This window comes from Prionailurus bengalensis, chromosome B2 (genome assembly GCF_016509475.1).
Source record: "Prionailurus bengalensis isolate Pbe53 chromosome B2, Fcat_Pben_1.1_paternal_pri, whole genome shotgun sequence".
NCBI lineage: Eukaryota > Metazoa > Chordata > Mammalia > Carnivora > Felidae > Prionailurus > Prionailurus bengalensis.
Genome location: NC_057349.1, coordinates 35293730 through 35314112, shown reverse-complemented (window position 1 = coordinate 35314112; position 20383 = coordinate 35293730). Strand labels below are relative to the sequence as shown.

Sequence of the window (20383 nt, the reverse complement as noted above, 5' to 3'; positions counted from 1 at the left end):
CTGTCCTTTACACCCAGACTCCGGCCACCTCCGGCGGAGGGCACCGGCTTCGGCGCCCTCCGCCCCCAGACCCTGGTGTGCTCCCACACCCAGCCATTCCCAAAGCTCGCTGCCCGCTACCTTTGCTCGACAGCTGCCCCGCCGCCACCAGGCAGTCCCAGCTCCCCCAGCCCAGGTTCCCCCAAACCAGCCTTTCGAGGTCGGTGGCGCCCCAGGGCCGCGGGATTTAGGGCTTAGGATCTGGAAGGGTTTGGTCCAATCTCTTCCTCTCGGCGTCCTGGGCTTACCTCCCCGGCAGCTTGGCACTCCTCTTCCAAAACTGCTTGCTGTTCTCGGCGGCCATTGCTCTGGCCGGGGAAGGCCTTGCAGGCGGGCCAGGGGGTACCCGGCGAGATGCCCCCAAGACCCCGTAATCGGAGGGCCAACCCAGGCCGCTTCCCCGCCGCCGGTCACCCGCTCCCAGCTCCTGGGGGCGCCATCTTGGATGTGGGCACCCCCCCACCCAGCGCCGCTGCCATTGGTGGGTTGAGCAGGCCGTGGTCAGACAGACCAATAGGGAGCCGGAATCCTGCAGGCCGCTGAAGCCGAAAAGTGACATCAGGCACTGGGCACACAGGTGGACCGGGAAGGCGGAGCTTGGAAGAGCAGGGAGGCGGAGCTGAAAGTTCCTTAACCCTGGGAGTGGAAGAAGCAGGTAAAGAAAGGGACCTATGGGGAAGGAAGAAAGAGTACTGTTTTCTTTCGGGAGGGAATGAGGTTCCCGAGCCTAATATTTTTTGGAAAGACAGAGCATATGTATTTATATATATAAATCTTTGACCTAAAAATAACGGCCATGTGGTGGTTGCAGCCCATTTTTAACATCTCCCAAATCAATGTCGCTCTGGTTATTATCCTCCTCACCTTTCCCTGTTTCGTTTGGGGTCCTTTTTTTTTTTTTTTTTTTTTTTTTTTTTGGTTAAATCTATGAAGGAAGATCAATACGTATCCAATAGCCCAGGGTTCCTAACTGTTCAACACGTGAATAACGGTTGGTTCATAAGAGTCTTCCATTCGTCTGGTAATTGATCACTAGTAAAGGATTTGTTCTGGGGGTAAAATTCAAACGATTTAATCCGTGTTTCTATCATTGACTGCCACTTTCTGACTATGAGAAGCCAGATACTGACTGTTTAGGACATGCTCTTTTTTTCCATCCAATTCAGACTACTAAGTAACATTTCCTGCCGGGACATAGCATATCTCCAAGGCGTGAATCACAAAGATTAAGGATATGCCCCCAAACATCTTTAATCCCCTTTATTAATCTATTATAAATCTATCACCCTTGAATTCATTTTCAATCTAGTTTTCACTTGGAATGAGATTTGATACAGCGTTTTGAATCCTTTGAATGTCTTGTCAGTGTTTTTTGCTCTTTGTGAGTTTCTGTGGTTGTATACTACAGTGATTGGGGTGGGCAGGGAGAATGAGGGGGTGGGCAGAGAGCACACCCTAGTCCAAAGTAATTTTTGTCCTAAAAAAGAACTGTTGACGTGGGCTGCTTGTCCTCCATCCCGGCTTCTGTTTGCTGTTACAACACATCCTCCCACATATTGGAGAACATTTAAGGACCCCCTGTCTAAAAAAGAACATATGCCCTCCAATGGCCTTTTTCTATGTAGACATTACCCCCATTTTCAAGCTTCTTTTGTAAATTTTGCAACCATGATACTGTATGAAACGGGCTATTTTACTTTCTATGAATTTTTCAAGCTTTCATAGACTTTCATAGTCTCAGATAGTCACCTTTATGGGCATTTAATCCAACAAACAAAAGCCCTTCTAGCCTTTTAATCATTTTCGCTGCCTTTCTTTGGCTTTTCTTTTTCTTCGAATGCAGTGACCAGCACTGCATACTGGGCTCCACGAGGAGTTTCCTGAGGTTTTTGTTGAAACTGATGCTTTGTCTTTATTCTGGACAGCCAGAACTTTTGCTGGCATTTTGGACTTTACAAGAGCTGGCATCTCAAAGGAATAATGTACAGCAACTTCTAGATCCCTTTCTTTGGTGGTAACTGGCAGTTCAGAATTGTGTCCCCCTGTGTTAGCTGCCTTATACTGTCCATGTGGCAAGTCACCTGCCACTTTCCAGCCTACTCACATAGCTTTAGAAATATTCCAGAAGATGCTCCCTATTGACTTGACATTTCACTATGTGGAAAGCAGACTATAATGTGTACACCAAAAAATGTCTTAAAGTATTCCTTTTTCTTAATTGTTTATGAGATGTTAAATAACACTGATTCCCAGGGGATGCTGTTAACATCGTTCAATCCAGAGACGTGCTATTATTCCTACTCTTCGTTTTCTACATCTAAGCCAGTTTCTCATCCAAAGGGGAAAAAAATCACTCTTGTCATCTGACAAAAACTTTTTAAATAGTCTTTTTTCATGTTTATTTTTTTTTAAGTTTATTTATTTTGAGAGAGAGAGAGTGATCAGGAGTGGGGTGGGGGCAGAGAGAGAGGGAGAGAGAATTCCAAGCAGGCTCCATGCTGTTAGCATAGAGCCCAGTGCAGAGCTCGAACTCATGAACCTATAGATTATTACCTGAGCTGAGATCACGAGTCAGACACTTAACCTACTGAGCCACCCAGGCACCCCAGTGTTTATTTTTTGGTGGGGGAGGGATAAAAGGGGGGTTTCTGTGCTGACAGCAGAGAGCCCAATGCGGGACTTGAACTCACAAACCGTGAGATCATGACCTGGGCTGAAGTCCAACCTTTAACCAACTGAGCCACCCACGTGGCCCTTTAAATAGTCTTTGTTAAGCACCCAGCCACCTCAACCCAAATAGTCTCTATTAAGATAGTTGAGATTGTTGGGCCCTTTCTCACCACCACCACCATCATTATCAAAATCTAAACCAACCACATCTATACAGCAGCCTCCTATTGGTCCTCCCTGCTTACACTCTTTCCCCCTTAGAGTCTCTTCCCCAGAGAGCATCCAGAGAGAGCCTTCTAAAATGTTAGTCACAACTGACAACAGCCAAAGTATGTAAAGAGCCCATGTGTCCATTGATTGATGAATGGATAAAGATGTGGTATATATACAATGGAGTATTACTCGGCGATCAAAAAGAACGATATCTTGCCATTTGCAACAATGTGGATGGAAATGGAGGGTATTATGCTAAGCAAAATAAGTCAGTCAAAGAAAGACAAATATATGATTTCACTCATATGTGGAATTTAAGAAAAAAAAACAGATGAGCATAAGAGAAAGGAAGCAAAACTAAAATGAAAACAGAGAAGGAGACAAACCATAAGAGACTCTTAAATACAGAGAACAAACTGAGGGTTGCTGATGGGGTGTTGGGTGGGGGGATGGGCTAAATGAACAATGGGCATTAAGAAGGGCACTCGTCGTCGGGATGAGCACTGCGTGTCATATGTAAATGATGAATCACTAAATTCTATTCCTGAAATCATCATTACACTATACGTTAACTCACTTGGATTTAAATTTAAAAAAATAATAAACATGTATATTTCAGGGGAAGAAAAATAAAATAAAATAAAATGTCAGTCACCTTATGTCACTCCTCTGCTCAATACCTTGCAATGGCTCCATCACACCTGGCATAAAATCCAAGCTCCTTAAAGACCCCTCCACATGATCACCACATGGCCTATTATGCACTTCTTCGTTGCCCATCTCCATCCCTAGAATGTAAGCTCCACTGGGGCAGGGATTTTGTCTGTTTTGTTTTCTGCTGTTCTCACCTGGGATAGCACTTGGCACATAGTCGGTGCTTAATATTGACTAAGTAGGAAAATGAAAAGTATAAACTGTTCTTGTCCTTTGGCTCTATGTTGTTCATAAACATGTTGCTGTTGTTGGAAAACATGTTACAAACCATGTTTTCTAACACCTACTAGGATGCGTCCACTTTACCAAAGACTACAAGCTTGCCTCTACTCTTGGTTGAAGAACAGTCTCCCTTCCTATCTTGGAAAGACTGTCCTCTTCAAACTCTTTTGCAGCTTCTAGGCCAGTCTTCTCATACTTTAATATACATGTGGATCACATAGAGATCACGTTAAAAGCCCAGATTCTGACTCAGCGTGTCTGGGCTAAAGCCTACGATTCTGCATTTCTTTCTTTTTTTTTTTTTTTTTAATGTTTATTTATTTTTGAGAGACAGAGAGAGACAGAGAATGAGCAGGGGAGGAACAGAGAGAGAGAGAGACACAGAATCTGAAGGAAGCTCCAGGCTCCGAGATGTCAGCACAGAGCCCGACACGGGGCTCAAACCCATGAACCACGAGATCATGACCTGAACCGAAGTCAGTTGCTTAACCGATTGAGCCACCCAGGCGCCCCTACAATTCTGCATTTCTGATAAGCCCCCCTGTGACACTGATGCTGCTTATCTGTGGACCTCCCTTCATAGATCTGTTTCAAGCACCTTATGGCCTTTGACCCTTGAGTTTATCTCAAGGATTTGATTATTTTTTAATGTATTTTTGAAAGTAATCTCTACACCCAATGTGGGGCTCAAAGTCACAGCACCGAGGCCAAGAGTCCCATGCTCTACGGACTGAGGCAGCCAGGTACCCCAGGTTTGATTATTTTGAAAGTATGAATAGAAGACTCTCAATGTAATCTGCCTGCAAGGTTTAAACCTTTCCCTCCTTAACTGCATCTTCATTCAAAGGAGAGTAAAACAACTCAGTCGGGGGCAAAGTAGAGTTAAGGGAATGATCCATGTGTGGGTTGCAGGAGGATTCAAAAGAGGTGGGTGTATCCCAATCCTTAGAGAAAGTTCTGTGAAGAGATAAGCCCTGAGTAGAGACACCATAGGAAAAAGAAAGAGAGGGAGAGAGGGGGAGAGAGACTTGAAGAATAGTAAAAAGGAGCCTGATTGGGGAAGATAAAAATCGAGGAAAAAGCCTTTGGACTTAGTTACCAGGAGATCACTGGCAGACTTTAACCTCTGCAAAGGAGTGGAGTGGACCCTGTGATGAGAAAAAGGGTTAAGACAGGAGAGCAAGGAGCAGCCCTCACAATGCACCACAGAATGTTCTGTTGAGTTACCAAAGGGATGGTGAGGTCAACCTGGGATCTAAAGGCAACAGAGCTTTCTCGATATCTAAACAACCTCTAGAAAGAGCAAAATGAGAGAAATCAGTTATATTAGAGAAGGCAAAGCGATAAGCAAAAAGACTGAAGGAACAAGAGGTTGTTGGAGTAAAGGGAGTTAGAGTGGTCACAGGGGAGCCTGGGTGGCTCAGTCGGTTAAGTGTTCGACTCGGTTTCGGCTCAGGCCATGATCTCACAGTTTGTGAGTGTGAGCCCTGCATCAGACTCTGTGCTAACAGTGTGGAGCCTGCTTGGGATTCTATCTCCCTCTCTCTCTGCTCCTCCCCCACTTGCACTCTGTCTCTCTCCATCTCTCAAAAATGGATAAATATCTAAACATTTTTTAAAAAATAGATGGGTTTTGTCAGACTGGAGAAAGCATAGGAAAATTAAGGAAATTTTGTTAGGTGGTGGAATTATATATCTTTCTATTTCCAGAATTTTTCTTTTTTGCTATTTTGAAATATATGTCAGATATTTAACCTGGGGTAGGTAAAATTTTTCTATAAAGGGCCAGACTGTAAATATTTTCCACTTTCCCAGCCATACGGGCTCTGTTGAAACTGCTCAACTCTGCCCTGTCGCATGAAAGCAGCCACAAACAATATGAAAATAAACTAGTGTAGCTGTGTCCCCACAAAACTTTATTTTTGGATGCAGAAATGTGAATGTTATGTAATTTTCACATCATAAAATATTAGTTTTTCAGTTTTTTCAACTATTTGAAGATGTAAAGACTAAATAATAATAATGATATAATAATAATTAAAAAAATAGGGGCATCTGGGTGGCTCAGTCAGTTAGGCGTCCGACTTTGGCTCAGGTCGTGATCTGACAGTTTGTGGGTTCAAGCCCCGCGTCAGGCTCTGTGCTGACAGCTCAGAGCTTGGAGCCAGGTTCAGATTCTGTGTGTGTGTCTCTCTCTGCCCCTCCGCCACTCACACTCTGTCTCGCTCTCTCTCAAAAGTAAATAAACATTTAAAAATTTTTGGGGGGGCGCCTGGGTGGCGCAGTCAGTTAAGCGTCCGACTTCAGCCAGGTCACGATCTCGCGGTCCGGGAGTTCGAGCCCCGCGTCAGGCTCTGAGCTGATGGCTCGGAGCCTGGAGCCTGTTTCTGATTCTGTGTCTCCCTCTCTCTCTGCCCCTCCCCCGTTCATGTTCTGTCTCTCTCTGTCCCAAAAATAAATAAACGTTGAAAAAAAATTTTTTTTAAATAAATAAACATTTAAAAATTTTTTAAATATAATAATAATAATAATAATAATAAATAATGTAGAAACCATTCCTAGCTCACAGGCCATACCAAAAAAAGCATGACAGATTCGGTTCATGTGTGGTAGTTTACCAACCCCTGCAATAAAGAATAAATAATAGGGGCACCTGGGTGGCTCAGTCAGTTAAGTGTCTGACTTTGGCTCAGATCATGATCTCACAGTTTGTGAGTTCGAGCCCCACGTTGGGCTCTGTGCTGACAGCTCGGAACCTGGAGCCTGCTTGGGATTCTGTGTCTCCCTCTCTCTCTGCCCCTCCCCTGCTCACTTTCTGTGACTCTTTGTCTCTCAACAATAAATAAACATTAAAAAAAATTTTTTTAGATAAAATAAACATAAAAAAAGAATAAAGAACACATAAGAACAAGGTTAAGAAACAAAAAATTTACAGTAAACCTGAAGTCCCCTTTTTGTTCCTCCTGGGTCCTGTTCCCCTCCCCTTCTCCGTGGAAACCACAATCCTGAGTTATGTGTTCAGCTTTCTATGCATGTTGCAAACTTTTACTTTACGTATGAATGTCCATAATCATGTTTTTCACATTTTGAAACTTTATAAATAGCACCACACTACACATAAACTTCAGCCACTGGCTTTTTTCACTCAGTATTCTGTTGATAAATGGAGCTTTAGTTGATTCATAGTAGCTCTAACATTGTGTTCCACTCTGTGAATATTCCTCAATTGTTGTCTCTAATTTTTGTTTAATTTTGAACACTGTTCAGTTAACATTCCCCTTCCTCCTCACTTTAGGTACAACCACTGTGCAGGGTTTTGTATTGTCCTCTTCTCTTTCTTTATACTTTTCCACCTATGTTCATAACCTTAAATAATGTATTCTTTATAGTAATGACATTGTATTGTACCTATTCTGTTGCTTTAAAAAAATGTACCTTGCTGCTTTAAAAAAAAGATTTTTAACGTTTATTCATTTTTGAGAGACAGAGAGACAGAGCATGAGTGAGGGAGGGGCAGAGAGTGAGGGAGACACAGAATTGGAAGCAGGCTTCAGACTCTGAGCTGTCAGCACAGAGCCTGATGTGGGGCTTGAACTCACGAACCGTGAGACCATGACCTGAGCTGAAGTCAGACGCTTAACTGATTGAGCCACCCAGGAGCCCCTGTGCTTGCTGCTTTTAGACAACACTGGGGTTTTGAGATTTAGCTTTAGTTCACATTGATGAGTGTAGTTTGCTCAGTTTCACTGCTGTACAGTATTCCATTTTATAAACAGCACAGGTTCAGGGAGACTGGGTGGCTCAGTCCGTTGAGCATCCGACTTCGGCTCAGGTCATGATCTCACGGTTCATGAGTTCGAGCCCCGCGTCAGGCTCTGTGCTGACAGCTCGGAGCCTGGAGCCTGCTTCTGATTCTGTGTCTCCCTCTCTCTCTGCCCCTAACCCACTCACATTCTGTCTCTGTCTCTCTCAAAAATAAATAAACATTTAAAAAAATTTAGAAATAGCACAGTTTATCTGCGTGACTACTGATCAGCACTCAGTTGCTTCACATTTTGTGCTAGTGTGAACTCTGCTGCTATGAACACTCTCATCCATGTCTCCTGGATAAGTGCACAGGGGGAAGGGTTTCTCTAGGACATCAATGTAGGAGTTCAATTGCTGGTCTGTGTGCATGTGTTCAACTTTGCAAAATAGTGTTCAGTTGTGTTTCTTTTGAAAAATGTTTATTTTTGCCCTGCAAGCAGAGGCAGGGGGCAGAGGGAGAGAAGGACAGAGCATCTGAAGTAGGCTCTACACTAACAGTAGTGAGCCCAAAGTAGGGCTCAAACTCAGGAACTGTGAAATCATGACTTGAGCTGAAGTTGGACACTCAACCAACTGAGCCACCCATGCACCCCTCAATCATGTTTCAGAGTGGTTGTACTACTTTATTCTTCTACCTGCATGGGATGAGAGTTCCATTTTCATCGCCTACAACATGGTTTCAACAGTAAATAAAAATTGAGGAGAGAAAGCTGGTTCAAAGCCAGATCCTTCAAAGTTGGGTTGAACGGGAAGCAGAAAAATAGAAATCTTAGTGTCTGTTCAGTCACATCCAAGTCTCTCTTCTTTCCTTCCTTTTTCTCGCCACTCTTTTGTGTGAGTGCTCTGTACTGAAAGCAAATGTTTTGTTGTTCAAAATTATGGGGATATCTTGGGGCGCGTGGGTGGCTCAGTCGGTTAAGCGTCCGACTTCGGCTCAGGTCATGATCTCGCGGTCCATGAGTTCGAGCCCCGCGTCGGGCTCTGTGCTGACAGCTCAGAGCCTGGAGCCTGTTTCAGATTCTGTGTCTCCCTCTCTCTGACCCTCCCCTGTTCATGCTCTGTCTCTCCCTCTCTCAAAAATAAATAAAACGTTAAAAAAAATTTTTTTAATTATGGGGATATCTTGAAGAGAAAATCGTGGAGATGGGAGGTATTGGGCTTGTAATCAATAACAGGAGTGGACCACCTTTGTTTGAACTATTAGGTATCCTAGGAAAAAAATCTCCTACGATTCTGTCAAGCAGGTCCTTCCTTTTTTCCTTCCCTTCTTTCCTCTTTCCTATCTTCCTTTCTTAAACTTGCACATGATACCAATTCAAGACATCCAAATAGGTATGTAATAGGTTGAATGGTGGCCTCCCAAAAGACATGTCCGCATCCAAATTTCTGAAACCTATGAATGTTACCTTATTTGGAAAAGGGGGTCTTTGTGGAAATAATAACGTTAAGAATTTTGAAACGAGATTGCCCTGTTTTACTTGGTTGGGTCCTAAACCCAAAGACAGATGTCCTTACAAGAGAGAAGACACAGACAGAAGAGGAGGAGGTGGTGCGACTATGGCAGCAGAGATTGGAGTGATGCAGTCACGAATCGAGGAATGCCTGGAGTTACCAGAACCCAGAAGGGGCAAGAGAGGATTCCTCCTGAAATCCTCAAAGGGAGCACGGCCCCGCCAGCACTTTGATTGTGCTCTCCCAGCCTTCAGAACAGTGAGAGTACAAACTTGTGTTGTTTTATGTCACCAAATGGCAATTTGATGCAATAGTCCTAGGAAATTAACCCAGGATGTAAAGAAAAAGTTGGTCTCCCTCTCATCTTTGCCCCAGAGCCACCCATATATCCTTCAGCGGCAACCACTGTTGCCAGTTCCTTCTGTGCCCCCCTTCTAGAGATATTCTTACAGAGCCCCTTAGTAGGGGCAGGGACATTCAAGATCACTGTACAAGTGAGGAGTCTGAAGTTCAGAAGAAGAAATTGCTCAAAGACCTGGTGAAGAGGAACAGGAACTCACATTTCCTGTCTCTTGGTTTGATCCTCCTTTGATGTAAAAGAAGTTATCTAGGAGCAGATTTTGATGTAAGGATAGGGAGAGAGAAGAGGAGGATATTGGGCGAAGGAAGGGTAGGTAATGTCATCGAGATGAAAAGGAGCGTAAAAACTGCTATTATTTACCCTCAGGTTGGCCACAGTTCAATGTCGCGCTCCAGCAGATCATCGCCAGACTCTGTAGACAGAAATTCCATACATAGCTTTTCCTTCCATACAACTAGCTTTTCCTTAGCATGTACTATATTCCAGGCACCAAACTATATTAAGAGCTGTGAAGTACAGCTCCTGCCCTTAACAAACGTATAATCTAGTACGAGAGTCGGGCTCATAAGTAAAGCAGTGTGATAAGTAATAAAAGTAAGAAGTGTGCACTATATCCAAAAAAAAAAAAAAAAACAGAGTGAAGTGGGGTCCTCTCTGTTTAGGAAGCTGGGAAAAGTCTGGAAGGATGAGTAGGAGTTTTGCAGGTAGAGAGGGCAGGAAAAGCATCCTAGGCAGAAGGATGACACATTTATGGAATTGTGGTCTACAAGAGAAGTTGCATTTGGAAAACCACATAGGAGACGCTGTCAGTGCCTCACCCACATCCCTTGACCTCTATGTATGCTCTCTTTGCCCAAAGGCTCTTCTTCCAACTCCCCAAAACTGGAAAGAAAAAAAAACAAACGGTGCACAAACTCCCAGTGTACTATTAGTGCCTAAGAGTTAACTCCTCCCGGGAGCAGCCCTCAACCAACAACTCTCAGGAGTTGGTGCGTAAATTCACCAGCTCCTTCACCCCTCAGATGGGATCATTCTGAGGCATGTGTTGCCCAGTTTCCTGACAGGATGAAGCTCCTCTTATTCACTGTGGTAGTTAGCTTAATAGCTCATCCTTTATGGGCTACATTCCTCCCCTGTATCACTTTCCACCTCTTCTCCACTGGTGTTTCCATCACCTCCCAAATAAACTACTGGCTCTCAAGTCCTTGTCTTAGAGATTGCTCCTAGGAGGGTCCAAACTAAAATAAAACCTAAGTAGCACTACATGGGAACAGCAAAGAGTGCACAGAATGGGGTGCAGGGATGGTAGATAGTGGAGCAGGGAACCATCATGGTGGGCTTCTTTTTTTTCAACGTTTATTTATTTTTGGGACAGAGAGAGACAGAGCATGAACGAGAGAGGGGCAGAGAGAGAGGGAAACACAGAATCGGAAACAGGCTCCAGGCTCCGAGCCATCAGCCCAGAGCCCGACGCGGGGCTCGAACTCACGGACCGTGAGATCGTGACCTGGCTGAAGTCGGACACTTAACCGACTGCGCCACCCAGGCGCCCCTCATGGTGGACTTCTAACGCCACGTGAGAGTTGTGGTACCTTTTCCTGTAGGCAAGTGGACATTCACTGAAAGTTTAAGTAGGGGCATAGCATGACCAGATTTGCATTGCAGAAAGACCACGTATTCAACCACGAACTGGCTTTCACTACACTTAGAATAAAACCCAAACTCCTAACCATGCCCGAAAAGGTAGTGCTGGCCCGGCACCTGCCTGCTCCCCCAGCCTCTGAAAACTGTTTGATTTGGCAATTGTAGAGTTATTATGAACCCAAATGGCTCCACTGGGCAGAGCCAGATGAAGAGTTACGGGAGACTGGATTATTGTCCTCAGTTCTTTCCTCCATCTTTCTACGTGACCTTGCACGCATGAGGGTGGATGGAGTATACAGTTCCCTGCTAGACTTCTTCCGGCCAATGGAATGTGAGCAAAAATGCCAATGTACCTGAAGAGGCATCATATATTTTTGTTCACTCCGCTGCACTCCTACCATTCACCATCGTAGCATGCTCTGGGAGCTGCTGGTCCCAGGTGGAGAAGAGACGTGTGTAGCAGACAGAAACCCAGACTGGAGCCCGGAACTAAACCCAGCCGACATGCAGCCTGAAGCATGAGTGAGAAAAATAGGTGCTCGTGGTTGTAAACCACTGGATTTTGCCTCATTGGTGTGGTAGTAACTGATTAGACAGAAGTGAAGTGGGCCATGAGAAAAGCGAGCCAGGGGTACTCGTTCAAGAAATTTAGCTGCGGGGGCGCCTGGGTGGCTCAGTTGGTTGAGCGTCTGACTTTGGCTCAGGTCATGATCTCACGGTCCGTGAGTTCGAGCCCCGCGTCGGGCTCTGTGCTGACAGCTCAGAGCCTGGAGCCTGTTTCGGATTCTGTGTCTCCCTCTCTCTCTGACCCTCCCCTGTTCATGCTCTGTCTCTCTCTGTCTCAAAAATAAATAAACGTTAAAAAAAAAAAATTAAAAGACCGGAATGCTTAACTGACTGAGTCACTCAGGCACCTCATTGCACTATTACCAACTACTTTTCATGGTAACATTTGTAGCTCTTTGTTTAGCCGATGACAGAATTACCTGGCTGTCCTTCCACAATGCTGGCTTAACCATTTTGGGGGCTACAAAGATACTGTATTAAAGAAAGCTACCCCGGGGCGCCTGGGTGGCTCAGTCGGTTAAGCAGCCGACTTCAGCTTGGGTCATGATCTCGCGGTCTGTGGGTTCGAGCCCCGCGTCGGGCTCTGTGCTGACGGCTCAGAGCCTGGAGCCTGTTTCCGATTCTGTGTCTCCCTCTCTCTCTGCCCCTCCCCTGCTCACACTCTGTCTCTCTCTGTCCCAAAAATAAATAAACGTTAAAAAAAAAAAATTTAAAGAAAGCTACCCCGACAACATAAAGGGAGCCAATGGGATATACTTAATGATCTGATTTATTAGGCTTAATAAAATAATTATATTTTCATAAACCCATTTTTATTAAAATTGTGTATGTGTAGCACTAATTAATATTGAAAGGCTTATAGTAAACACAGCAGTCCTCCGCCCCCCACTCCTAGTCATAGTTCCCACAGGCATCCACCTTCATTCTTCTACTTCCCCTCCTACTGACCTCATTATCTCTAAACGATACACTTGTATTGATACTTCTTGCTTAATCATTTTTAGACAGTATCTATTGGCTTCCCACCCTGATAGATGAGGACTTCTTACCCCTGCACGCATATCCACTGTCTTCCTCCCCACTCCCTGTAGCATCATTCATGACTGTATCAAGACTATAACTGGGACGCCTGGGTGGCTCCGTTGGTTAAGTGGCCGGTTTCGGCTCAGGTCATGATCTGGTAGTTTGTGAGTTGGGCCCCCCCCCATGAGGCTCTGTGCTGACAGCTCAGAGCCTGGAGCCTGCTTCGGATTCTGTGTCTCCTCCTCTCTCTGCTCCTCCCCAACTCATACTCTCTCTCCCTCTCTCAAAAATAATAAGCATTAAAAAAAAAAAAAGACTGTAACTTCACAAGTGGCATCAGTCACAGTAGTCCAGAGAAGAACAAGATGGGGATTGGACTATGGTGGTGGCAATGGAGGTGGGAAAAACAATGACTGATTCAAGAGATATGTGGGAGGGAGAGGAGATGGAACTTAGTATTTGGGGATGTAGGATAGGAGAGAGAGGGAAGGTACAAGAGTCGCCTCATTAACATAACAAAGGACACCTCTATCGTTCTCTACACTTAGGAAGTTCCAAGGGTTTGGGGAGCTGTGAGCCAGAACCAGGGATGAAGACCAAATATATATTTCTTTTTTTTTTTTTAATTTTTTTTAATGTTTATTTATTTTTGAGACAGAGAAAGACAGAGCATGAGCAGGGGAGGGGCAGAGAGAGAGGGAGACACAGAATCTGAAACAGGCTTCAGGCTCTGAGCTGTCAGCACAGAGCCCGACGCGGGGCTCGAACTCACGAACTGTGAGATCATGACCTGAGCCGAAGTCGGACGCTTAACCGATGGAGCCACCCAGGCGTCCGCCAAATATATATTTCTTATAATAAATCACAATATCACACAGCTATTACCTCTCCAAATATGCTACCCTGTTCTTCTGTCTCCTCCCTTCCTTCTCCTTCCACCTCCTCTTTCCTCCCTCTTCCTCCTCCTCCTCCTCCTCTTTCTTCTCTTCCTCCTTCCACTCCTTCTTTCTCTCTCCATCTTTCTTTCTCCCTCCCTCTCTCCCTCTCTCGTCAGACCATCTTATTATATTCTTCATGTCTCTTAACTTCTCGTCCATATTTTCCATCTTACCGCCTCTCTGTGCTACGATCTGGATAATTTCCTTTGACCTGTCTCTGGTTAACTAATCATCCCTTTGTCTGTGTCCAATCTGCTACCAAATACAGCCACCAAAATTTTAATTTCAGGTCTTGAGGTTTTCCTCTCTAGAAATTCTATTTGCTTCTCATTCAGGTCTGCTAGGTTATTTTCTATGGATTCCTGTTTTTACATATATTTTCAATATTGTCTTTTATTTACATAAATGTGTAACCAAAGGGAATTCTGATACAAGCCATAACATAGATGAGCTTTGAGTAAATTACACTAAGTAAAATAAGCCAGAAACAAAAAGATAGATACTGTATCATTCCACTTTACTACTCTGAATATATATCATCCAAGTATATAATGTATTATATCCAGAATAGTAAAATTCATAGGGAAAAAAAGTAGATGGGGCACCTGGCTGGCTCAGTTGGGAGAGCATGCAACTCTTAATCTCAGAGTCATGAGTTCAAGTCCCGCATTGGGCATAGAGCCTACTGAAAAAAAAAAAATTGTAGAATGATGCTCATCAGAGGTTGTGGGGGAGGGGAAATAGTTGTTTAATGGGCATCGAGTTTCAGTTTTGTAGGATGAAAAAGTTCTAGAGAATGGCTGCATAACAATGTGAATATAGTTAACATTGAACTGTATGCTTTAAAAATGGTTAAGATGGTGAGGCACTTGGCAGGTTCTGTTGGAAGAGCATGCAACTCTTGGTCATGAGTTTGGGCCCCACATTGGGTGTGGAGATTACTAAAATAAATAAACTTTAAAAAATGATTAAGGTGGTACATTTTATGTGTACTTTACACATTAAAAATAAAATATAAATAAAATAAAAATTTAAGAAAATAAAAATTTTAGTGCAAAAAACGTAGTAACTATAATTGTTTCATAAGTTGATATTTTTTGCAGTTCTGTTTCTGCTGTTATTTCTGCTGGTTCTCACTTGCAGTGCCTTGTTCCTTGCATGCTGGGTTCTTTTTTACTGCGTGGTACCCATCGTCTATGCAATGATTAACTGCTGGAGATTCTTTGAGGACCAACACAAAGATGCATTCCTCCAGAGAAGATGTGAATTTGCTGCTACCAGGAACTTAAGAGAATTCCAGTTCAGGACTACTTTATTTTATTTATTTTTTAATGTTTATTTATTTTTGAGAGAGAGACACATACACACAGAGTGCAAGCAGGGGAGGGGCAGAGAGAGAGGGAGACACAGAATCTGAAGCAGGCTCCAGGCTCTGAGCTGTCAGCACAGAGCCCGATGTGGGGCTCTAACCCACGAACTGCAAGATCATGACCTGAGCTGAAGTCCGACACTTAACTGACTGAGCCACCCAAGCGCCCCTCAGGACTGCTTTAGACTCCTGGTAAATGAAAAGCTTTTTTGAATACTTCATAAAATTTGGGCTACAAATCCACAAAAAGGTTAGCTATGGTTACAACGTCTCAAGGGGAGTCTTCTCCCCTTTTGTGCAGTGTAGTACTAAATTGTCTTCCTTGGAGCTCTTGAGAGAAAGATGTGGGGTCAGGTTTACTTCTGATTCACATTTAATCATAGCCCTCTGGGGAACGGGCATGACAAATACAAGGAAGGCTTTCTAATAGACTCCCCACCTTGGTGGATCCTGAGCTTTGATTTCATTCACCCTTAGCCTACAGCACATAATGTAATTCACATTTGCTCAGACTGGTAAATACCCTCAGAGCAAAATCGACTTCCATGCTTTCTTACCTCTCCCATAGACTGTCTTCCCACCTCCTACTTTGTCAGCTCTTCTGTGCTTTTAAGAATATTTTAAAACTATGGTGTCTAGCATTTTTTAGTTGCTTTAAGCAGCAAGTTGGCCCCGATAACCTAACCAATCAGAGATCCCTCTATCTTTATTTCCTTTTCACTGATTTCTGCTCTTCTGTTTATTTTCTTCCTCCTATTTTTTTGTTGTTCTTATTATTGGGGTTTTTTTCCCCTTAAGTTTTTTAGTTGAACACCCAGCTCATTGTTGCTTTTTCTTTTCTATTGTTAGGCAATCCTCTCCTGAAGGCTCCAAATTTCCCTTAAAGTATACCTTTCTTGTGTATTCTTTTATTTTATTTTATTTTTTTAATATGAACTTTATTGTCAAATTGGTTTCCATATAACACCCAATGCTCATCCCAACAGGTGTCCTCCTCAGTGCCCATCACCCACCCTCTCGTCCCTCCCACTTTCTTTGTATTCTTTCAGTTTTGATACGTAGTGCAGGAGTGATTGGGGAAAGCCAGTTGGTGTCCACCTGTTTTCGTCAACGCCTCACGCCAGCGGCGATACTGTACTGATTTTTCTCCTGAGACACCTGCACTCAAGGTCTGGCAAGTGCCACCAATTTTCCCTACCAGGGTGCAGCAGTGCTGGGAGAAGAGAAGGGCATAATTTAAACTACCTTCTCTACCCAGTGTTTCCTACTACTGGCTACCTGTGAAAATCACCAGGAAGTCGTGAAAAATACCGATTTCTGAGTAGCACACGCAGGATGTTCTAACTGGTCCGGGGTGGAGCCTGGGCCTGGGTACTTCATTGATTCTAATGTAAAGCCAGGGCTGAGAACCGCTTCTCTAATCACCTGCTCCTTGCCACCCGCCCCAGACTGCATCCTCCCTCCTCCCCACTCACACTCCCAAGCGATTTTATTTTTTTTTTTCTTTCCAAAATTTTATTTAAATTCTAGTTAGTTGGGGCACCTGGGTGGCTCAGTCCATGAAGTGTCTGACTTCGGCTCAGGTCATAATCCCCCGGTTTGTGGATTCAAGCTCCACATCGGGCTCTCTACTGTCAGCATGGAGCCTGCTTTGGATCCTCTGTCTCCCTCTCTCTCTCTGCCCCTCTCCTACTCGCACTCATGTGCTGTCTCTCTCTCTCTCTCTCTCAAAAATAAACATTTAAAAATAAATAAATAAATTCTAGTTGTTAACACATGGTGCAATATTGGTTTCAGGACTAGAATTCAGTGATTCCTCACTTACATACAACACCCAGTGCTCATCACAAGTGCCCTCCTTAATACCAATCACTCATTCAATCTGTCCCTCACCCACCTCCCTCCATCAACCCTCAGCTTGTTCTCTATGGTTAAGAGTCTCTTATGGAGGGCCCCTGGGTGGCTCAGTCGGTTGAACATCCAACTCTTGATTTCCGTTCAGGTCATGATCTCACAGTTCATGGGTTCGAGCCCCACATCTGGCCCTGCGCTGACAGTGTGAAGCCTGCTTGGGATTCTCTCTCTCTGCCCTTCCATCGCTTGTGTGCACATACGCACTCTCTCTCTCTCTCAAAATAAATAAAAACTTTTTTAAAAAAGCCTCTTGTGATTTGTTTCCTTCACTTTCCCCCCTCCCATATGTTCATCTGTTTTGTTTGCGAAATTCCACATGAGTGAAATCATACGGTATTTGTCTTTTTCGGACTTATTTCGCTTAGCATAATACAATCTGGCTCCACCCACATCACCACAAATGGCAAGATTGCGTTCCTTTTGATGGCTGAGTGATATTCCATGGTATCAATACCACATCTTCTTTCCGTTCACCGGTCGATGGACATTTGGGCTCCTTCCATAGTTTGGCTACTGTTGACACTGCTGCTGTAAACATTGGGATGCATGTACCCCTTTGATTCGGTATTTTTATAAACTTGGGGTAAATACCTAGTAGTGCAATTGCTGGGTTGTAGGGCTATTTTTAACTTTTCGAGGCACCTCCGTACTGTTCTCCACAGTGGCTGCCCCGGTTTGCATTCCCAGAAACTGTGCAAGAGGGCTCCCCTTCCTCCACACCCTGACCAGCATCTGTTGTTTCTTGTGTTGTTAACTTTAGCCAGTCCAACAGGTGTGAGGTGGTATCTCATCATGGTTTCCATTTGTATTTCCCTGATGATGAGTGCTGTCGAGCACCTCTTCATGTCTCTTAGCCATCTGGATGTTTTCTTTGGGAAAATGTCTACTCCTATCTTCTGCCCATCTCTTAACTGGATTATTCATTTTTGGGGTGCTGAGCTTGATAATTTCTTTACAGATTCTGGGCACTGAGCCTTCATCAGATATGTCATTCGCAAGCAATTTTAAAGCCTTCTGTCTTCCCAAAGCTGTTATTTCCTTGTTTCCATATTTCTCTCTATTGTTTTTCCAGGGTGCATTTGGGGCAGGAGGCAGAATCTGTGACCATTTATCACATTGGCAGGAACCAGAATTCTCCTGTATCTTGTTCGTCTTCACAGGAAGTCTCAGCATGAGACAGCAGCACTGGTTTGGGATGACTGCCAAAATGGGCACCGTGTTATCAGGGGTCTTTACCATCGTGGCCACCAGCATGTACCTCATCTTCGAACACAGATACATAAGGAACAACAATTGCACTGATAACCACCTACTGAACAAGACTGCAAGTGTCCTGATAAGCCAGTTCATCATCTGCTGGGCTTTCAATATGGTCTTCTTCCTGTCTTTCATTACCCTCATCATCAGCTGCTTCCTCCTGTACTCAGTATATGCTCAAATACACAGGGGCTTGGTGACCTACATCATCTGGATCCTTTTCTATGAAGCTGTAAACATTATAGTACAAATCTTTACCAACAATGACTCTGTCATTGAAGAGGTCAGAGTCGTGCGCTGGTTTGGCCTGATGTCCCGTATTTTCATGCACTGCTTCTGGATATTCTATGTCATCTCCTATGCCCACATAATCTATAAAAGTCAAAGCCCAGGGAATATAATTTCCTACAACAGACGTATTTCGACAGGCAATGGAGTGTTCCTACGACGGAAATCAAAGATCGTCAACTTTACCCGACACTATCATGGATGATGTTTGCCCTTCTCTCCACTGATGGTGATTCTAGTTCCATCTCTTTCACTTTTGCTGATCTGTTCCGAATAGAGGCCCTACTGCCATCTTTTCGGGAGAAGTGGAGAGAAATGTAATTATAATCCCAATGGGGACCACCTGCTCAATCCGTAAGGGCGTTTAGTGAAAGGCCATTGTTACTTGCCAAGCACTTCTTGGGTGCCTCCTTCGTTTTCTGGTCAGTGCCACCTTAGAGGTCAAAATAAAGAGGGTAAGGGAATGAAATGAAGCTAAGTTGCAGTCTGGGAATCCTTTCACCTTGTTATATACCTTCATCAGCCTTCGACCCACAGCTCTCTAATTCAACCCTGGGACACGGGCATATCTGTATTTATACCTCAGGTAGCTGTAGTGTAAGGGAGACTGGTGGTGTCTTGGGGTAGCTTTGTGCCATGGTCTTTCCCCCTCTGTCCTCTGTGCTATATTCCAGATAAATAAAAGAATAAAAGTAGAGAAAACCATTTTCCGTTTTCTGTCTTGAGTACCCCCCTCCCCGAGATTTGTCAAAGAGTGCAAAATGCACTCGGTTAGCCAAAAGGTATTTGCTAAACTTTTCTGTGTCCATCACTATGCTGGACTTAGTAGAAGGATACAAAAAAAAGTACAAGATACAAGGCCTGACCTTGAGGATTTTGCAGTTTAGTGAGAGAAACAAAACCACCGCTTATGGCTTAATAAGCTTAATAGCTTTCTTGAGGTATAATTGACATATAATAACTGCACGTGTTTAAAGTACATAGTTTGGTAAGTTTTGACCTAAGTATATCCCAGTGACATCATCACAACTGAATTCCTAAACATATCACCCCCAAAAGTTTCCTCTTAACCCCTGCTCCCTCCCCTTCCTGCAGCACCCCCTACCATCACAAGGCACGGATTTGCCATCATTATCTATTAGGTTTGCATTTTCTAGAATTTTACATATATAGAATCATACAGTATGCACTGTTTTTTTTGTCTTGCTTCTTTCACTCAGCCTAACTCGTCCATGTTGTTATGTGTATCAAGAGTTCATTCTTTAAGATTCATCCACGTTATGTGTGTTGAAAGTTCATTCTTTATCACCGAGTAGTATGCCATGGCATGAATATACCACAGTTTTTTAATCCATTTGCCCTTTGAAGGACATCTAGTGATTTGCAGTTTGGGGCAATTACAAATAGGAACACTATAAACATTTGTGGATAAGACTTTGTATAGACCTATGATTTCATTTGTCGTGGATAAATACAATTTTAACTTCTTAAGAAACTAGCAGATGTTTTCCCAGAGTGGTTGTCCCATTTTATATTCCCACTAGCAGGGTATGAGAATTCTAGTCCCTCCACATCCTTGCAAGCACTTAACACAAACAATAAATTTTTCATTTTAGCCTTTCTAATGGGTATAGAGTGGTTCTCATCGTGGTTTCTGCTTGCATTTCTCTCATGACAAATGATGTTGAACATCTTTTTATGTGCTTATTTAGCATCCTTATATCTTTTTTGGTACGGTGTCTACTCAAATCTTTCGTCTATGTTAAAAATTGAGGTTATTGGGGCACCTGGGTGGCTCAGTCGTTTAAGCGTCTGACTTCAGCTCAGGTCATGATCTCACAGTTTGTGGGTTCGAGCCCCATGTCGGGCTCTGGGCAGACAGCCCAGAGCCTGGAGCCTGCCTCA

The 20383-nt window shown here is 43.8% G+C and overlaps 2 protein-coding genes across 2 annotated transcripts in view; one reads left to right on the top strand and one right to left on the bottom strand.

The window, feature by feature from the left end:
* Positions 1-502, bottom strand: part of TBC1D22B (TBC1 domain family member 22B) — an 80505-nt gene extending 80003 nt beyond the window's left edge. The window contains exon 1 of the mRNA XM_043591280.1: positions 288-502. Within this exon, the coding sequence (XP_043447215.1) occupies positions 288-343 (56 nt within the window). The 5' untranslated portion in view covers positions 344-502. The remainder of the gene's footprint in view (positions 1-287) is intronic.
* A 105-nt stretch (positions 503-607) lies between these two features.
* LOC122489460 (transmembrane protein 217-like) lies at positions 608-19183 on the top strand. Its single transcript, XM_043591279.1, has 2 exons — positions 608-694; positions 18006-19183. The coding sequence occupies exon 2, from the start codon at positions 18105-18107 to the stop codon at positions 18681-18683; it is 579 nt and encodes a 192-aa protein (XP_043447214.1). The 5' UTR covers positions 608-694; positions 18006-18104; the 3' UTR covers positions 18684-19183.
* The last annotated feature ends 1200 nt before the right edge of the window (positions 19184-20383 follow it).

What these genes read in the sequence shown, in the direction of transcription:
- LOC122489460 (XM_043591279.1), top strand. Translation starts at nt 18,105, where the DNA reads ATGAGACAGCAGCACTGGTTTGGGATGACTGCCAAAATGGGCACCGTG.